General features: G+C 46.2%; 1 protein-coding gene across 7 annotated transcripts in view; it reads left to right on the forward strand.

The window, feature by feature from the left end:
• VANGL1 (VANGL planar cell polarity protein 1) overlaps positions 1-20,225 on the forward strand; it is a 48,017-nt gene that overhangs the window by 20,543 nt on the left and 7,249 nt on the right. For all 7 annotated transcript variants that reach the window (XM_027681213.1, XM_027681215.1, XM_027681210.1 and 4 more), the window contains exons 5-7: positions 14,206-14,339; positions 17,727-17,859; positions 19,842-20,076. In XM_027681213.1, coding sequence (XP_027537014.1) covers positions 14,206-14,339; positions 17,727-17,859; positions 19,842-20,076 — 502 coding nt within the window. The remainder of the gene's footprint in view (positions 1-14,205; positions 14,340-17,726; positions 17,860-19,841; positions 20,077-20,225) is intronic.

Here is a 20,225-nt window from a genome sequence, read left to right on the forward strand (position 1 = left end):
TTATTGAGAAACCTAGTGGCTTGCACACACTCACAAAAGGAAGTAGGTGCAGACATGTTCTGTGGAAGGGGAACACATTCAGCCTGTCTCCCAGCTGAACTGGAGGCAGCAGTGTAGCTGTTTCTTAGATGGTGCATGAGCCCTTATCCTTAATACAAACCAGAGCTGAAACAGAATTGCATGGTGGAAGGTGACGCCATTTGGACTCAGCTCCTTTGGGTTTTATCTGTTGAATGTGTTGCTTAGAAAACTGTGATCTCTAGGCTGTCAGTATTTATTGATTTAATCTGGTGAGTGCTCTCTTGTCTGTGTCCTTTGGTGCCACTGGGACTGGGTTCACTAGTGAGGGAGTGTGTGGAGGGCTAAGGAGTAGCAATAAACTATTCCATACTCCAGCCTGCATTTGTAAGCCTCTGATCTTGTTGCTCAAATATGCCCCCACATATCCAGAGTGATTTTTTTCTAAATGAAGAGCACAGGGTCAACATTTGAACTTCACAGAGTTCTCTTGCCTGGAGTTGTGTCAACACTCATGCTGTCCTAAAATCTTCCTATTGCTCAAAAGGAAAGCTTCCATGGAATATAGACACCCACCTTTGTTTCTGCTTCTAGTGTGGAAATGTATCAGCCTGCCCAGCTAAATCCTGCTGGAGGCACTCAGGGCTCATCCTTCTACCCTGCGTGCTGTTTGGTTGGTCTGTGTTCCCAAGGACCGGAGGAATTACACTGACCCTCCTTTCTCTTTGAGGTTTCTTCAACCCTCATCGTCTTCCATAGTGATACACACTGATGAAAGAGATTGAGCCGATGAGTTTTTATGTTGTTGTGTAGCAAAACATCTTATTAACTGCCCTGCTGCCTTGATTACAGGAGCTTGCTACAACAGCATGTTCCACTGACTTTGCGGAGCAGCTCTGTCGCCGGAGCCTCCAGCCCGTGTGAAATTAGACTTGTTCCCAAATACATTTTCTCTGTTCTGAAATCAGTTCAAGGCGTCTTGATGCAAATTTGTGTGTGTCCTCGCCCATCACCAAACGTGGTGAGCTCCAGCACTGATTAGTCTCCCATCCCAAGAAGTTCTGGGATAGTCAGCTAAATGGGTGTTAATTGCATCTGCAGGTGTGAAGCTCCTGAAGTAATGAGGGGTCTCCTCCAGAGCAGCTTCTTTACCACTAACCGAGAGGTGTCAGACTGGTGTCCCCCAAGCCAGTGTCTTCTCAGCAGCACTTCACATAATTGGGTGTTTACAACCACATTTTTGCAACTCATCACCTCTGCATCTGGTCTGCTTCTCCGTGCTCCCATTCCTGATCTTGCAGAACTCTCTGTTCACAGTTGTGTGGCATTGGCAGTTGAGGCATTAGCGCCTTTGAAAGCACCCTTTGCCGTAGCCATGGAGTAGGGAAGGAAGGTCTGACTTGCAGATGAACTAGTAATGACTTAATGGGAAGAGACTTCCAACCACATTCTTAACCATTTTTAGTCACAGGCCATACCTTTCCTCCCTGCCTGTGTCTGCTGCCTCGCCTCTGGAGGATGGTGCTGCAGAGAGCAGGTCATCTGATTGCTCTAGCCATTAGGGTACCTGGAATTGCATAAGGGATTTTCCAGTAGCCACTGAAAAAAATGTGTACTGTTCCTTGCTGAGTAGGGAGCAGTCTCCTTTGATGTTCCAGATGAGTTATGGCAATGGTACCTTGTTCTGTTTTACAAGGGTGTGTTTGGAGGTGCATGGGGTGTATTGCCAGCAAAGTTCAGCTAAGACTTATTGCTCGGGTCAGAGTAACACCTCATTAAGAGGGTGCTTGTTTGTGACAGAGGTGAACAGCAAGCTCCAGGAATGCCAGGTACTCCTCATTAGAGGTGAGGGGAAAGTCTAGGATGTGCATGTATCTGACCCCATGCACAACTCGTCTGGAAGTTTCTGATGTTGTAGTCTGTCTCCAAAGCCTGGGAGGACTCTGCTTTTCTGAAAGGAGCATGTTTTTCTAACCTCTTACCTTTTAGCATGCACTTTTCAGAAGCTTTTGCATATGGCTTTACACATGGAGCTGCTCCTTGTGTTGATAAAGGTGAGAGAACTCAGAGAAATAAAGTGCCCACTGTCATCTTTCTACCCTTCTTTCCTGCCTTCCTTGATCTTGGTCTTTGATCACCCCCAGCACCCCTTGTGCACATACCGCCTCTCCTCTCCTTTTCATGAGGAGGAGCAATGAGTTGAGTATACTAGACCACAGCCCAGGTACCAGTTGTATCTGTGCTCCTGCAGATGCATCAGGCAGCAAGGGCAAGTGGTGCAGGCTGATCATTATACCCTGGAGCGGTCTCACATTTTTGGAATACTTAATACTTTAAAAGTTTACAAGCCTACTTGTAAGTGAAGTGCCCACTGTCAATTATTAATCCAGCTGGCTAGTTTGATATGGTCATTCCCAGAAAGGAGCTGTTAGGCTTCATCCTTCTGAAAGAGATGGTGCAGGGGAAATGCCATTGGGTTCATCTGCAGAGATTTCCTTTCTTGTTGGTTTGTCTTTCAAAATCAACACTGCCCAGAACTACAAGAACTCCAGCCTACCCTGCACTTTAAGGGTTTGTCGTGGAATTTCTGTTCCCCTGCTGTCCATGCCCTCCAAAGTGCCTGTGTGTACCACCCACAGAGACAGATGGTCTCCCTAAGCTGCTGAACAAATTTTGTGGCCATGAAGGTACTTTTATCTTCAAATGCTGCAAAAAAAAAAAAAAATCCACCCCCTCAACCTTTGACATCTGTTTCTTGTGGTGAATGATGAAATATTCTGCAAAGAAGTGAGCTGTGTGCCCTTTGGGGGAAAGGAGGAGGCTCACTTTTTGTTAAAAGGGCAAGGACTTGTGAGTTTACAGTTCTCATCTAAGCACAACCAGGTAATATCCAAGAAAATTGGAAGCTACTGACCCTACCCTGAAGGAATAAGGAGGAGTTAATAGGGATCAGTGTGGTAGTAAAAGAGTATTTTTTTATCATTTGTTTATTTATGGCTACAAAACTGAGGGCAATATTTTCACTAATATCTGGATTCCCCCTCCAGCACACGGTTCTGTTAAATGAACTTCTGTGCTTAAATTTCCTTTGCACAGTTTAGGTCAAGTGGGGACATCAGCCTACAGAGCTATTCCTTGGTTGACAGCAGAACAGACCCCTGGCACAGCACTAAGGACTTTGGCTGTGGTTTGGGGCCTGCAGGCTGCTGGCTCTGGCTTGTGCTCCCGAGGCCCTGGTAGAGGTTCATCTGCATCCATGTTGGGGCTGGGTGTTTGATCTCAGATTGGAGTAGCAGATCATGTTCCTGTGGCCTCAGTGCTGTTCGTGGGGTTACTGAGTGCTGGTTGTAAAATGAGGTGGCTCTTGCTTGTGCGAAGCTTGCTGGAGTGGAGCTTTGTGGGGCATGCCCTGTGGTTTGGGGGATCTGTGCGGGAGGAACTGAGCTGTATTTTGGGAGCTGATGTTCCTTTATGTGCAAAGGATTGTTAGTGGCTAACATTGATGCTGCCTCTTGAGGCCTGACTGCATAGGCTTGCAGGAGAATAACATTCCGAGGTGTTTTGAGAGAAATCCTAGAACAAGTTAAAGCTGCTCTATTGACTCAAATGACAACCTCATTCAAAGTTAATCCCATTCCCTGCTGGGGGTCAAGTAAGAGGTGGTCCTCTTTCCTGAGAGAGCACCCTACCAGGCTGCTGTGGGAACAAGGGCTGAATGCTGACGTTTTGTGGCAGCAGCATCCAGATGTAAAGTCCTGTTAACAGCACTGAAGTTTTGCTGCCTTTAGAAGCTTTGAACACTTTCTTTCTCTTGTTTCCTTGGAATTAAAGTTGTATTTCTTAGCTTTCACCTAAAAAAACCCCAAACCATCAACCAACCCCTTCTCCCCCTCTCAAAAAAAATAAAACTAGAAACAAAAAGCCCCACCCTTAGTTACTTCATAACTATTAATGTAGCTTAAAGAATGCCTTGGCTAAACACTGGCCTTATTTGATGCATGAACAGGCTTTAAATTATCTTTTGAAAATGCAGACTCTTATGAACTTGCCATACCTGCCAGTTCCTGCATATTTTTTTTCCTATTTGAGGCTCAGACTAATCAGTCATAGCATGCATGTATGTTGGGAAGAAGAAATGCATTGCTGTCATGGATTATGCTGCTCCCAGGGCCTGGAAATGGGATTCCAGGGTACTGTATATTGCCAACTTCTGCAGAGTTCCTAAGTGCTTGAGCAGGGCACAAGCTCGAGCTGGAAGCTGATGGGTTCCCTGCAGCTCAGGGTTTGGGGGGTGTCTGGTATTTCATCCCTTGTGTCTGCACCAAGTGCCTGTGTCACTCTTGTGTGCAGGGTAAACTCTTGGTCTTGCTCCTAACTCCTGTGTTCAGAGGGTAAAGCACACCTTGTTGTCACCCTCTCCCCCCAGCTGGTTTGAAACTCCTTAAATCCTAAGTATAACCTCAAATGTGCAGAAACTTTTGAAAGAGGTTACACCTCCCTCAGAAATAGTCAGTACACCCCTCAATTACATAAGTGTTTGATCATAGTTCCACATCACTTCTTAAACTAATGCTGCTGCTGAAAAAAAAAATCCTGTCAACAGCCTGATCCTTCCTTACCCCTCCCAAAGAAATCTTGTCTAGTTGCACAGGGATCTGAATGATGGAACTGGTAATTTATATCTCTGTTATCTATGTAGCTTTATAGTTTTGTATGTGTATTTTTCATCCTGGGTTATGTTGCCCAGCTTAATTTCTGCAGTCTTTCTAACTGTCCTTCTGGTGCTTAAGAGTTACAAAGGTCTGTGGTGACAGAGGAGAGGTGTTATGGGGGTGAGGGAACCCTCTCATGGCAGAGATGGTTTCTCTACAACTGCTTCTTTACAACTACTTGAAAGGAGGTTGTAGCAAGGGTGGGAGTCAGCCTCTTCTCCCAGGTAACTAGAGACAGGATGAGGGGACATAACTTCAGGCTGTGTCAGGGAAGATTCAGGTTGGACATCAGGAGGAATTTCTTCATGGAAAGGGTTGTCAAACATTGGAATGGACTGCCCAGGAAGGTGGTGGAGTCACCATCCCTGGAGGTGTTCAAGAAACGATTGGATATGGCATTTAGTGCTGTGGTTAGTTGACAAGGTGGTGAAAATGTTGGACTCAATGATCTCAGAGGACTTTTCCAACCTAAATGGTTCTGTGATTCTGTTTCATGGAAAGCAGTCATACTGCTGCCTGCATGAAGGCAGCAGTGCACATGAGTTGCAGCAGCCTGCAGGAGCGCTCCTTTGTGGTGCAGGGCTCTGTCTTCAAGTGTGCTCCTCTACTGAGCTTGGGGAAAGGAGAGCCTCCAGTCCTTGCTTCTCCTCCCCTATTCAGCTGATCTACAAGGGACCAGCCGTGGCTCAAGCATGAGGGATAGGTCTTGGGCACCCCAGGACGTGTCTCTGAAGATTCAGAGCTGGACACAGTGTACCAAATGGATGGCAGCTTGTTGCTGTGGGCTTGGTGTAGAGTTGTATCTCCAGCTGTGAGACTGGATTCTCTAAATTATTGTCTTGAGCCATACAGATTTCGTTCCACAAGGCTCCTTGGTCTGCTCAGCTGTGGCGATGTTAAACGTAAGATTGACTTCAGAAGTGTCCCTGACTCCTTCAATTTGGTTACGGGTCTGTGTTGAGTTGGGAGCAGCCAAGCGGATCCTCTTGGACTGCTGGCAGCTGGATGCAACACCCGCAGGTTCCTGGGGAAGCAACTTGTCTGTGCTCTGACACCCCTGTCTTTCTGGTGTGCATGTGTCCACCATGCTGTGCAGGTTTGTGGGGACAGCTCAGCAGCAGCTTCTTCCCATCTTTTCACTTAAGTTGTCCACTTTGTGCCCTCACTGCTCCGGTTCCCAAACTGCCAGTTTGCCCAACAGATGAAGGAAACCTTTCACAGCTTTGGTTTTACTTTAGTGTGAGCAGACAGTAGTTGGTGGTTTTATTTTGGTTGTTTGGTTTTTTTCTTTCTTCTTGTAAATAAGCAAGTTAGTATTCTCACTAGCTCCCCTGAGGGTACCCCGACACTTTGTAAAACCAAGTCATGGAGGCAAATGCTTGGTGTGCTAGCAGTGCACTTGGAAAGCCCCTTTCTGAGTTCTAGCTCGTGGATCCAATAGCTGCTGCTCTCCAGGTCTGACTGAACAAACTAGTGGCTCCTGAGGGTGGTGGGTTGGGCTTGAGGTGTGGATGTCTGGCCAGGTGTTGTTTTGGTTCAGTGTCTGGGATATGGCAGGTACATGGCCAGGCACGGGCAGCTCCTTTGCTCTCATCTTTCTTGTCTGTGTTACAGCAGACCCTGGGGCAATGAGATGCTGGTAGCAAGTGCTCACTTTCTGTGTGATGAGAAGGTAGCCTGTTTGAATGTGTTGTGTGTGATCAAAGGGCAGTGGGTGTCTCTAGTTTGAGAGCTGTTGAGGCATCTGCATGTGGTTATTGGTGTCTGAGGAACTGATTAAAATCCAGCTCAAGTTGTGAGTGCCTGAAAGCTGCTGTTGTGCACTGGCTAATACATGAGCTATACCATTTGGATTTAGTGGTTCTGCTAGGTATCTGTGTGGTGAGTAAGTACTTGGCAATACCTCCCCACACACACAGTTGCCCCTGGGGAGGTGGTCTTGGTGTAAGAGGATGCAGGTGGTTTGCTTTGGAGCCTGTTCTCCTGGCAGTGGCTTCCTCAGCCTTCTGAGGGAGAAGTTTGTTCCACTGTGTGTTTAGGCTTTCACAAGCTGCTCTTTCAGATGCGGCTCCTGAAGCTGCTTTTGTTGTAGATTCACATACCCATCCCAGTGGGTGGGCTGAGGCAATTGGTGCAAGTACCTCTACCACAAGTTAACAAACTCGCCTTTGCTATTCCATGAGGGGCTGGAAGGCTGGTTACCTAGGCTGACCCATTGCAATAAGGCATCCTAGAATTGTATGCAGCAATCCCGGAAAGAAGCTTAGGCTCAGCAAGGGCTTTAATCTTTCTTTTCTTGAGAAGAGAGTCCCCTGCCTTCCACAGGAAGCTCTTCTGGTGCTCCAGAACCTCCATTGTTTCTAAAGCTCATCTTAGACTATTGCAACTTATTCCATTTTCTATCTGTTGAATATGATTTTGGAGGTAACAAGTGTCCTTGTGATCTTTGCTTCCCTCGGTACTGTATACTGTGAAATGAAATGTTTACTCTGTTACTGAGGAAGAGAAGTGTGGTACTGTCACAGCATCTGACCTTAACACAGTGACTGCCCTTTCCTGGCAAATCGTATTATTGAACCTTTTGGACCACTCTTTAAGTGAGGATTGTGCTCTCCTCCTCTTCCTCCTCACTATATGTTACCAGTAGTGTCTTGGGGTTTTTTTGCTAGTCAGTTATACTAGCTGTCACCTTCAGCTGTTGGAAGTGGAAGCAAGGGCAAATGTGGCTGTTGGGAAAGCATTCATCAGAATTTGAAGTCCTACCAATAAAGGTGACTTGGGAAAACATTCAGCCTGTGTACTAGTACCCTGAAGACCAGTTAACTTCCTGAAGTATCAGGCTTGGAAGTTTCTCCGAAGGAGAATTGCAGTGGGAGCATGCCTGTGGGTTTACTGGGGTTTTATAGCTACTTGCTAAAACTTAGTGCTCTGTACTTCTGTAGCAGCATCATCTTAGTACTGGCCAGGGAATACTTTTATAGGGTTCTTCAGGAAGGCTTAAATAAGTAGCTTGTTTGGGTTGTATGATGTAAAGGAGTTGATTTTCCCCTAAACCCCAATTTTAGTCATACCCTCCTGTAAAATCCTCTTTTTTAAAAAAATACATCTTCTCATCCAAATTAAAAGATTCAAATGTAAAAGCTACGTTAGTAGTAGACTTGGAGTCTTTCTTTTTCACCCATATTGGAGGGTTTTGGCTAGGCTGCTTTTGAGGAAACCAGACAAAAAAACCCCAACCTGAAAATGAATCCTGCTCTCTTCCTCTCATTCAGAAAATTTGTATGTTGAAATCCCTTCTACATCAACAGTGAGCTATTGTATCGCTCAGCTGGTGTGTTGGTTCTGGTTTTTGTCTTGCAGAACATGAGACTTGTCATGGGGTATCTGTTGAAGAGCACTGTGTCTTGGACAGCACAGGGCAGAAAAGGGGAGATCTGCAGCTAGAACCTGGGCTAGTGGTCTCTTTAAATTTCCAGCATTCTTATGACAGTTGTTCAGATGTCCACTCTTGGAGATAGATGAGGACACACTTTAAATTCCTGTTCTTTTATTTTCATGTTTTTGAAAAAGGCTGAAAGGGGAGAGAACAGATGGAGACTGGTCACTGCAAAGCTGTGGGACAAACCTGGTGTGTGTTTGGGTTCTATATAAATTGTGCCATTACTGGATGGATGTTCACTTCTTTGGGGGCAGCAGATGTGCTGCCATTACAGTGACACCCTGTTACTATGCCAAGGTTTCCTTCCCTCATAAAGGCTTGACCTTGTGAATTCTTCTCTCTGCCTCACCAAATGCCAGAAGTATCTAAAACAAACTTGCTGTGTCCTGATGCCTGTTCCAGAGAGGGTGAGGATTGTGCTTGCCTGTCTTAGCCGAGTTGAGACTTCAGTTGTGGTTGTCTGACAAGAAAATGTGGTTTTCCTGTTCCTAAGGGCTGCGGTCCTGTTCTCTTTACTGTACCAAACTGAAATGCTGTTGTAGTTACAACGATCAAAAGGCATTTTTCTGTTCTGATTGTTTGGCTGCAGCTGCCAAAGAAATTCCTTGTCTTGGCATCTCTGCTGAGATCTGACTGTGGCTCTGTTTACTAGAGAGGACAAAACTGTAGCTAAGGCATTGGTGCTACTGTCAGCACTGCATAGTGCTTCTGCATGACCTTGGTCCTCTCAGGAGCCTCACTCCAAGGTGTTGCTTGGGAAGCACAGCGAGTACCAAATCCCATTCATTCTACCAGCTCAGGGCCCCTGGTGTGGGAGTGCTGCCCAGGGGGCATCTGTCTGGGCAGCCTGTGGTGACATCACCCATACTATGGTAGGCAGAGCAGGGAGGCAAGTCTGTGTAGAGGATGGTGGAAATACCTTCTCAGTAGGGATGTTGGTGTGGGAAGCATTTTAACCTTCAATTGTCTATTTCCACTTTCATTTCTAAGGCTTCAGTCCTAGCAACTCTGCTCTGGAAAAACATGAAGGACCAGGCACTGGAGCCCCAGCTCTGCGTCAGTGCTCTAGCAAAAGAGTATGAGAAGGAAAGGGGATTTTCTAGGAGGGAGATGTGATTGTAAGGTAGGAGAAGGCACAGAAGTCTGTTGGGTGTGAGCTGACAGCACTGCTAGGGAGTAAGAAGTGTTGTGGATGAGCAGCTCAGCACTCCAGGAGACCTCAGCATCTCTTGCACTAGATAAGCTTGACGCAATTGTAGACTGGAGACAGCTGGTAAGGCAAAGCCAGCTCTGTGTGGAAGGCTGCTTTGTCCAATCCTTTCTTGGCTCTTCTTTGAGGTGCCAAACTTCCCAGCTGGCTGTGGCATAGATTTTATGTGCCCAGAGACCTTGGCTTGTTTTGATGCTGTGTCTGTTTTGAAGAACGTTAAAAAACTGTTGTTTGGAGGAGAGGAGTCTGTTGGGAACCACTTGATTAAATAACCCCAGGCTTCCCCAGCCCTCAATTAGCACAGCAGTCATCAAGCCTCTCTGACTATCCCTGTGTGTTTTAGGTGTGGGGCTCACTCTAAACCCTGATGCTGCAAGATTTGCATCCATGGCAAGGATGCTCTGGTAGCAAACAACTCAGCTCTTTCTGGATGTGTGTATATATCTGTTGCAAAAGCATGGGGCACTCCTCTGCCTTAGATGATTAGCAGTGTCTAGCTGATGGTTGGTATAGTACCATGACAGGCTACATTTCTAGCTTAGCAGGAAAGTACAAAGCTGGTAACCATGTCAGTGACAGGTGCTGCAGCCTGCTGGGCTTCATCTCAGTGTCCCCTGTGGCAATTTTGGGCATAGGGGTGTGGCTTCAATTTTTAATCTTTTTTTTCTTCTCCTGATTTTTTTGGTTTCGTACTAACCCTTTCCCACCACTTCAGGAAACTCAAAACCATTTTCCTAGAAACCAGCAGTGTCCAAAGCCAGTATTTTGATTAAAACAGGCTTCTTCCCTTGTGCTTTGCTTCAGTATAACACTTGTTCATTTTCCTGTAAATCCTCTAAAAAAAGCCAATTCCAGTATTGGTGTAGTTGTGTCACAGAAGGCAAATAAAAAGTCAAAATGGCCTCTGAGATGCAGTGTATGGCAAGACCTCAAATATTCAAGTCTCTTGTAGTAGCAAGTACTCACACAAGACTCCTCCTGACTTAGCTTTTTGAGAGGAAAAAAAAATAGTTGCTGCCTTTGTGTCACATAGTCCCCTCCTCCACTTCTTTGGATGCCCTGTAAAAGTTAATTCATTACTGTTTGTGAAGGACTCTGCATTTCTCTGCTGCCAGATGCCACTGAGGTACCCCGTGCTTCTGTGGGTTCTGCTTGTTTGCTTTCCCTTTTGGCAGCATGCTGTGGCATGGCATTTTTCAGGGGAGTAAAAAAAATAATTAAAAAAGCCCCACCCTCCAACTACACAAAATGCAAAGCAACAAAGTGTGTAGAGCCTTACTGATACTGCCTACAAGGAAAACTCTGTTCCCAGTAGACCTGTGCAAGAGATTTTTCTCTCGTGTCATAAACTTTGAATTTGAACTGTTGCATGAAAATGCTTTTTATGTCCTGATTTTTGTGCTCTGCCCATGGTGGGGTGGGGCTGGAACTAGATGATCTTTAAGGTCCATTCCAACCCAAGCCTTTCTATGATGATTTCCATGATACGGTTTTCCTGTGTTCTGTTAGCTTGTTACAGTGCCTGAAATATATTGGGCTTCCAGGTCCTCTTGACAGGACCTGAGAAGGATCCTCACTCTGACCTTCTCCATGGAAGTGATTAAGTATCGAAACTTTCTGTTTATTTTCTTCCTGCCCCTCCCCATTCTTTCGAAGTTGTGAGTGCAAGGAAAGCCTGTTTGCTGAAGTGCGGGGTGAATGAATGCAGTGACCGACACAGTGCTGAACTCTTCCCGAGACAATGCTGCAAGGAAACAGCTTCCGTGGGCCTCGGGAAGGCTGCCAGTTTCCATTCTCATCGGAGGTGGAGTGTGGATGGAGAGGAGGCTTCCTACAGCCACTCCACCTTGCTCACAAGGCAGCAGTGGGTCTGCCCTGCAGTGGAAAGTCCAAAAGCCCTGAGTTTGTGTTGGGAGACAGCAGACTTCCTTAGTGTTTTGCTTTGCTCCTGCTTTCTCCTCCAGGCTGCTCTGCATGCTTATATGCCTGTGATTACCCTCCTTCTTAGGTGTTGTGTTGCACAAGAGCACTGGAGAGCCCTTCTGCCGTGCTTGGGGTGCTGTGGCTGTTTGGGGCGGGGGCTTCTTGTTGTTTTGCAGCGCCTGCGTGGGGCAGGGCTGGCTGTCCTGCACTGTGCAGGGTGAGGCTTCCCCTTGATGTGGGTGAAGAGATTGAGCAACACAGCCCAGAAGGCTCTGATTCAGCCTTCTCCTCACTCTTCTTGTGACTTACTGCAATGCTTCTAATTCTCGTCTGCAGTTTCTTCTCTTTAATTTTGTTTTCTGTAACAGAGGATTTGAAGAGTCATAGTATAGCTGTCTTTCTAACCTGCACACTTAGGGTGGACTACATGGAAGACAGAAATGGGCTGGTAGAAATTCTGGAAACTGATGTTTAATTACAATTCTCTCCCAGAGAGCAGAGCTTCTGTGTGATTGGGGTTTCTCATCTGTGCGACTGAGCCTATACTGAATTTGCATGAGCAACAAGTACCTGGGCTTTAATTTTCAGGGCAATGATGGTTGCTTGCTGCAACATAAAACTTTATTGTGTTTGGATGTTGGTTTGTGTGCCAGTGAATTGGTGGGGCAGGTTATTTAATGAGGGGATGGAAGGGATACTAGGTGGGGAAGGCTGGCATCCTGATGATAATGCTGTCTGTGGGGTCCAGGGAAAATGTGTATGTATAAAAATGAATTATTGTCTCCTGTGATGCATTGTGTTTTGTCCTAATAAAGCTAGCTGGTCAGTGGAGCACCTCCCAAATATTTCCTACTTCTAGGATGGAACTTCCAATGCTGGTTGTAATGAGTGCAGTGTATTAGCAGAGTATAACTGTTCATTTTTATCTTCTTGTTTTCAGTTTTTCAAACATTGTGTTTTGAGATGAAACTCTATGGAGTTTTATTGTCCTGGGAAACGGACGTGGAAAAACTTGATCATGTTTAAATGCAGTCAGAAGGGGGAATGTGTGCTGCTGCCACGTGACTTCTTTTATGAAATTTTGTTTATAAGCTGCAGCAAATTCACAGTAGAAATCAGAAGTATGGCCAGGAGAAATAAAGCAGCTTCCCTTTGTTCTATGTCAGTGCCTCTGTGTGTGGCACTGGGTCAGTCTCTACTACTTCATTAAAGGAAAATTGTTTCCTCGGTTAAGTGGCTTTTTATCTCATATCAGCAGCTGAGTGCTTAAGTGGAGTTGCTTCTACCAAACCTAAGATGAGGAAATATGAAGGAGTGGCACCTGAAAGGTAAAGCTTCTTTAAGATGCTCTGGCTGGATGCAAAAGACCCTACCAGAGAGTCCTAAAGATGGAATTTGCTTCAAAAGCTAAATTCATCATCTTATAGGTACAGAGCTAATCAAATGTATGGTCATGTACCATAATACTGACTGATGAAGCTACACAGTGAACAAGTCTGGGTTTGTTCTTCTTTCTCAGAATCTCTTGAACGGACTGGCATGTGTGCTTAATCACTGATCAGTGGGAGGGGACAGCCGGAGAATCGAGGATAGTGGGGGGGTGTGTGTTTAAATTACTAGGGTGCGATGCAGAAGTTTAGTATTAGCACAAGGAACAGGAAAACTTTATTTGCTCCTCTGGGAGCACACCGTGGTAGTGCTGAGAACTGAATTTTGGTCTTAATTTGTTGATGTCTTATTTTCCCACGTTACCATCCTTGTAATGTTTTCTTCTTATGTTGTAACGTGTGAGAATACTTGGTTGCTTTCCTTAGGAGAAGCTTTGTTGGGAAGTGGCAACAAATTAACTGGCAACAAATGTGTTGGCAGTTCCCTTTTCATTTTGAACCCGCAAAAATTATATTAAGTGTGGGTCCTTGGCAAACTCCAGTTGGCTGAATTGGTGATCTTGGTGATTTGCTGAGAATACTGCTGCCAGTCGGTTGCCGTGCTGAGGCAGGGAGCCAGAGCAACGGGGAGAGAGCTGTGTCCTGGATCCCACGTGTGCATTGGCACTGTTAAACATCATAGCTCTGACTTGTTTTGAAATACTGTCCTGTTTGTTGGTAATAGTGCCTACAGACATCTCCCTCTCTGTTGTCAAAATGATTGCAAAGGAAGATACCTCTGGGTTGAGTCTTTCCTGCTGCTGGCGCGTGTGCTTGTTTTGCTCCCATGTGTCATCATTTTATGTGGAGGCATCCCTTCAAAGGGATGGAGGGAGTGTCACTGCTCCTTATTTTGTCCCTAGCCTGGGATTTAACGAGTAATACTGAGGTAATCTGTCTCTGGCAGCCATACTCCTCAGGCAGCGATCTTATCTTGCTGTGAAAGCTGAAGAGATCACACTCTAGTCAGTGCTGGGATGGAGGAGATCTGAGGAGCTGTGAGGTGTGGCTGGAAATGACTCAAAGGGAAAAGTATCCATCCTGAGCTGGTCTCTCCATCTCGGCTGGCCAGCTACACCAAAACCCTTGTGGGGTTCTGATCTTCAGCCTGAGCAAGGTCTCTGCAGCACAGTGATTGTACTGCCGAGGCGGGCTGAGCTCTAGTTCTGTAATTTACCATACTGCAGTCAGCCTAGTGCTTCACTTCATGTGCTGCCCTTGTTTAGGGATTTCCTGTCATTCTCCTATTAATGTGAGGGCAGAGACATTTATCTTGCATCTCAAATGAAATTCAGGTCCTAGAGAGAGTAATTAATATTCTGTGTATTGCACAGTTCTGTAGGTGTGACAACCCTGTTCCAACTAATGTGACTATTTCTTCTTTCTTTTTTTTTTTTTTGAGCATTTTATGGAAACAAAAGAGCTTGTTTTAATCTGAGGTACTTTGTCTTGTTTTGTTTTTTGTTCTTTCCCTAGCATCCAACGAGCTGCACTGGTGGTTCTGGAAAATTACTACAGAGATTTCACAGTCTACAACCCAGCCTTGTTAACAGCCTCCAAATCGCGAGCAGCCAAGCACATGGCTGGCCTGAAAGTCTACAATGTTGATGGTAGGTGAAGTGAAATGTTGTCTCTCAGAATGGGTGGGATGGGGAGGGGCTGGGTTGGCTTTATGCTTTGTTATGCACACATTCTCACCTTTTTGCTTTGCCAAAGTCTTGTCTCTTGCTGGAAATCTTCCTAACAGTCCTGAGTTTGCCAGTTCCAGACGACTTTACAGATGTGTTTAGCCCACAATAAGGCTTTTGTCTTTGCCAGGTGAAATGGCCAAATCTTATGTCGGGATTAATTATCATGTGGCTTGATAAGCACTTCTCAGCACCACTGCTTGTTTTAGGCAACCTCTGCTTTTTGTCACCCTTGGGTCATCTCCTTAGTTGTGATAGTACAATAAACACAACTTTTAACCTAAATGAGTTCCCCGGTCACTTATTATTCCATTTCCACATGAAGCCTTCAGGAAAGTGAAGGCGGTTGATACCAATGTGGGAAGATGCAGCAGTCTAAGCATCAGCTGCTGATGAAAGCAATGCTCTCAGTGCTTGTCAGCCTGCAGGCTTAGCACTAAATTAGCTATGCCTGGCTTACCCATGGCCATGCTCCCAAGTCATCATGATGCTAAGCAGTTCATGGAAATTCAGAGACAGATAACTATCCCCGTTGAGCTTTGCAATTCTACAAACCGTTTTCAAACTTCAGGGTTTTAAAGAAGCCCGTGGGAGGATGGATGGATGGATATCTGGATGCTCAAAGCAGTGAAAACTGGACTTAATCATTTGACACTCTCAAACCCTATCAGTGAAAGCCAGGCTTGATAAGCAGGGTGTGCCCAGCAGCCTTTATGAAAGTGACATTCCTTGGGAAGAGCTGAAGTTGTGTAGACAAGCTTTTATGGTGAAGAATGGCTGAAATCCTGTGACAAAATGTGGTAAGGCACATACTGCCCATGAATTCATTAGCACCGAAAGGCTTTGAGATCTGGAAAGAAAGAACTAAAGGGATTTAACTGGGCAAAGTGGCTCTCCGTGCATGGTGTGGAGACTGAAATACAAAGAATATCTGTCACATGGAAAAACATGAGACATGATCATTTTGCTTTCAACAACGTTTCAGTGCCTTATGGCTGTAAGGTGTTTAGTTTTGGTTTTCCTCTTTTTCTGGTTTGTTTTTGGTTGGTTGGTTGGTTGGGGTTTTTTTCGGTTTTGGTGAGTTTCAAAGACATCCTAAATGCTTCCCCAAACCTGATGCAGCACCCCTGAGCCCATAAAATTAATTGAAGGTTTAGATCCTTACAAATGAGATATTCCCATCCTGACAGAGGAATGGGGAAGCAAGGGAAGGAGAGGGACAGGCTTGCCCATCATGTGTCCCTTGCTGCCTGGAGTGAAGTTCTTGATTCAGTTAAATTGGAGAGGGGAAGTAAACAGACTCTCTGCATTTCTGTAAAGGTGAAATCATTCATTCCAGCTCCTCACTCTCAGTGAGGCCTGGTGTATGGAAGGTGAGGGCTTCCCAGTCCCACAGCTTCTGCACACCGTTCAAACCCCACAGCCTGCGAGGCTGGCTGCGGGATGTGCCACTCTGATAACTAACTGGCTTGTCTTCTCCTGCACCGAGGTATCTCTTTGGGAGGTGGCAGGGTCTATTTTCCTGCAGCATCTGCTGGGACATTGGGGCTCCCAAGCTCAGAGGAAAATTAGCCAGTCCGATAGTGTGATAGCACCTTAGGAGCTGCTGGCTCACGAGACTTTATTAGAAGAAAAGGAACCAGAAACAAACTGCAGATGTGGCTGGCAGGCCTTTCCATGTGTCAGGCTTGTGAGCCTACCAGGGCCTGGAAACTCATGCCTTCCCTTGTGGGGCAGTGCCAGTTGCCTGGGCTGTTCCTTGTGCAGTGCCGCTGCCTTTGTGCACATGGAAATCTCAGGCTCAGAGACATGTCCTTAGAAAGATTCCTGTCCATTTTACGAAGCAGTGTAATTTTGGCTGCAGCTTACCTTGGCAGCCTGACACACCCTTCGTGAAAAAAGACAGGCTGCCTTAATAGCATTATTAATTTGTTGACAGCTTTTGTATTTGATACCGTAGCAGCCAGGAAAGAATGACATCTTGCTGTAATCTCTCTTACACAGAGTGGGGAGGCTCACCTTCAAAACCAGGATTTTCATTGTCAGGCATAGTCAACGAGGCAAATTACAGATCTAACCCAAATCTGGGAGCTAATGTCTCCCTTGAGTCATATCCTCCATTTCAGGGCTGTCAAGCAACATCTGAAGTGTTTAGACTCTTTAAGAAGCTTTGTGTATGAGTGCTTGTCCTTCCCACTGCTGAACTTCAGGCTTCTGTCTTGGAATCTGGTTTGTGCTTTTTAGGAAAAAAAATTAAGAGTTGCCCTTGCATGAGCAGAACAGTTTTGTACGTGTTTGTGCAATTGATTGGCCTTAACCACTGCCAGTTGAGAGTGTGGGCTTTCAGAGCAGTTAGCCATAAAAGCAACTCTTGGTGATTTGGAGGCAGTCCTAGACTACTGCTTCTCTCTGGGCAGACCCAGCTCTATCCTCTGTCTATATAGAGAGGTTTGTAAACTCTTCTGGGGCAACATTTTTTCCACTCCCTGCCCAAACAGCCAAAGCTGTGGGCTTCATGGGCGAGTTGCAGAACCTACTACTGTATTTTAGGGTCGTAGTTAAGGTCTTATAGTAGACAGCTCTGTCACTTGACTGGGTATTATAGAGCAGATTGCAGTTTCCCTGTTCCTGTAGTTGTGTAGGATCTGGTAACAACAGCAGAAGATCTAATGACAGGTGCTGCTCAAAGTGCCATGAGAAGCTACTACGCTTATAGACCCCAGCCTACCCTCTTGCAGGATTGCTGCTCTGACAGCTTCTGTCCTTCTGGAAAACCCTATGCTTTGTCTAAAGGTGACCCTGCTTCCCCTGCATCCTTTTCTTCCTCTCTGCGAGTAATTGGCTGCCATTTGGCTTTAATTTGTTCATCTCCATGTCTCATTATGTTCTTGTGTTTGTCTTTCTCCTTTTTCCAACTTCTCACTTTTTGTGCTCTCACACTGTCTTGATGCTGAAATGTGGTATGTTCCAGCTGGCCTTGCCTTCAAACTGAAAGCGTATATAATGGGGGGTAAGTTGCATCCTCGGCATGTTCACCTTGCTCTGCCTTTGTTATGTGCCGTGAGATCCTTCATCCCAACTAACTTCCCTTGTCCACGTGCCAGAGCCCCTCTCTAAGCCTGTGCTGCCTAGCAGGGTTTCTACCAGAGCTGCTGAGGACCGGGGAAGGGTTCATAATTTTGGCTGGGAAGGCTGGAGCCACAGAGCACTTGCGAGAGATGCCGTGGAGTGCTGGTCTGTCCCAGCCACAGTCCTGTGGCAGTAATACTGCCTTTCTGTCTCCTTTTTGCCCGTCCTTGCCCCCCAAAGGCCCAGGTAACAACGCGTCGGGGCAGTCCCGTGCCATGATCGCAGCCGCGGCCCGTCGCAGGGACTCCAGTCACAACGAGCTCTACTACGAGGAGGCCGACCACGAGCGCCGAGTGAAGAAGCGCCGTGCCAGGTAAAGCCTTTCCCTTGGCACTGCAAAACTCAGTCGTGTGGGGCTTGCCCAGCTTGGTGGGGTGTCCCTGACCCGTGATTAAGGGCTGTAAGTCTGTCACAGTGAAGAAGCTTATGAAACCCACATGCCTAAGGGATGGTGACAGCTTGCAGCTGGAATTATCCGAAGAACGTGCATAAAGCTGAGCTCATGTATATAAGGCAGATAAGCTAATGCAATGTCACGGATTAAGGAACAGTCCGATGCTTGACAAGTCTGTTGTTACTTGCTGCAGGAAATCCCATTATTTTTGCCCATGCCCAGGCTTGTCAGCTCAAGTAATCCAGGGACAGGATCAGTGGAGCACTTTCATGGGTTTTCATGGGTGAGGAGAATATTTGCCTTTGCAGACTAATAAAAGACGCAGTTGGACAGCCCTTTTCAATGAATTCAGGAGGAAAGACTTGACCCAGAAGCAGTTACATTTTATTTTGGAATGTAGTTACGTTTTCTGCTAGTCACGCTTAGGCTACAGAGTTGATGCTTTGTTGAGGTGACCCAAGACAGTGCCTCTATTTGCTCTGGAGCCTAATTGCAGTCTGTAGTTAGCATACCTAACAGTTTGAGGCAAGTTGCTTACAGGCAGGCATCCCTTAACTGAGCTGTGTTTGGAAGGAATGTGTCACAACTGGAAGGAGCTGGCTTGTTTTGTGTTTTCTTTTGGCAGTTTATATTTCATTGGGAAAGTGCTGGCACCATGTGCCCCCTTGCCTGCTTCAGTCTGACCTGTGTTCTATAGCTGCTGTCTTTTAGGCTCTCTTCCAGCCTCAGAGCCAAAGGAACTTAAACTTTCCTTTCTGTGAAGTGTAGCATCCTAACTTGGACACATCTCCTTTGCTTCCGACTTGGGTTAGAACAGCTGCTTAGTCAGAGGAAAACCATCAGTCACTAGAAGATCAGGCCAGATGTTTCAAGCCAGGAGATAAGAAACTGATTTCCACCCCCCACCTCCCTTAAGTCAAGTTAAAAAGAACGGGCAAGGGTCAGCACTTCTCATGCTGTTCCTCAAATATAGTCTGAGTGCAGTATGCTACACCTCTGCTTGTGGTAGGGCAACTGCCCCTGGCTTTAAGATGCTTTGGGTATTGAGAGCAATGTGGACAGTCGTTGGTGACTTGAGTGGAAATTGAGTGTGAAAGAAGTCCTCTTTGAAGGGGCAAGAGAGTTTTATTGGGTGACTCTTCCGTTATCATTTTTTCCTCACTAACTGCAACATAGCCCCTCATTTGTAAGTTAGTTCAGGACGAAGTAATGAGTGTTGTAAGGCATCTGTTCCCTTTTTATGGTGTGGTCTTGGTGTTTACTCACCTGTGCCAACACAGGAATGGTTTGCAGGGGATGGCTCTAGCTGCAGTGTTACAAGTGAAGATGGGGGGATGTTCTCACCCTTGCTGTTCAGTAGAGAGTGCAGGGCAGTTATTCGGCAGCACAAGTTCTGTACCCGGTTGGTGTAAGAGCAGACTGTAGCTTGTGAGCACAGTGTCTCAGAGTGGTCTGTGGCCTGGGTCATGCTAGTTTATAGCCACTCTCCTCCTGACTCCTTGCTCATCCCTAAGCTTCGTGCTGCAGTTCTGCGTGCTGGAACTGTTGTGTTAAGACGTGCATTAAACACAAGGGCAGCTGTGTCTTGTTTGAGTCATGCAGCTGATGTTTATGCTGTGTTGGCAGAACCAAGTGCAATGCTCAGGCTTTTAAAATCTTAATCCTGGTTTATGACCCTCGTTTGCTGGATGGCTTGGGCAAGGAAAGAAAAGCTGTTGTCTACCCCTCTGTCACGGTTTGAAGACTGTCAGTAGAAAAGATTTTATGTATTGATAGCAGGCAGTGACTCAATGGCAGATGGGAATAGGAGCTTGTAAATCCTGACTCCCAGGCTCTGCCTTAGCCACAGACCCATCCTACCTCTCGTTATGACTCTTACCATCCCGACTTTCCTTCTGCAGGCTTGTGGTTGCAGTAGAGGAGGCTTTCACTCACATCAAACGCCTCCAGGCAGAGGAACAGCAGAAAGCTCCAGGAGAAATGATGGACCCCCGAGAAGCAGCCCAGGCAATCTTCCCCTCCATGGCAAGGGCTCTGCAGAAGTACCTTCGCACCACCCGCCAGCAACAGTATCACAGCATGGAGAGCATCTTACAACACTTGTCCTTCTGCATCACCAACAACATGACACCAAAGGTAATGCTTTCTCTAGCACTGGTGCAGGTAGGAGGGAGAAGGGGGTGGCACATATGTGTGTTCACACAGAACAGAAAGTTGTCAAGGGAGGTGACTGGATGTTTTCATAGTTGCTGCCTGTGATACGATCAGTGCATTGTAGGTTGCAT

This window comes from Neopelma chrysocephalum, unplaced genomic scaffold (assembly GCF_003984885.1).
Source record: "Neopelma chrysocephalum unplaced genomic scaffold, ASM398488v2 Primary Assembly neopelma1_60, whole genome shotgun sequence".
NCBI lineage: Eukaryota > Metazoa > Chordata > Aves > Passeriformes > Pipridae > Neopelma > Neopelma chrysocephalum.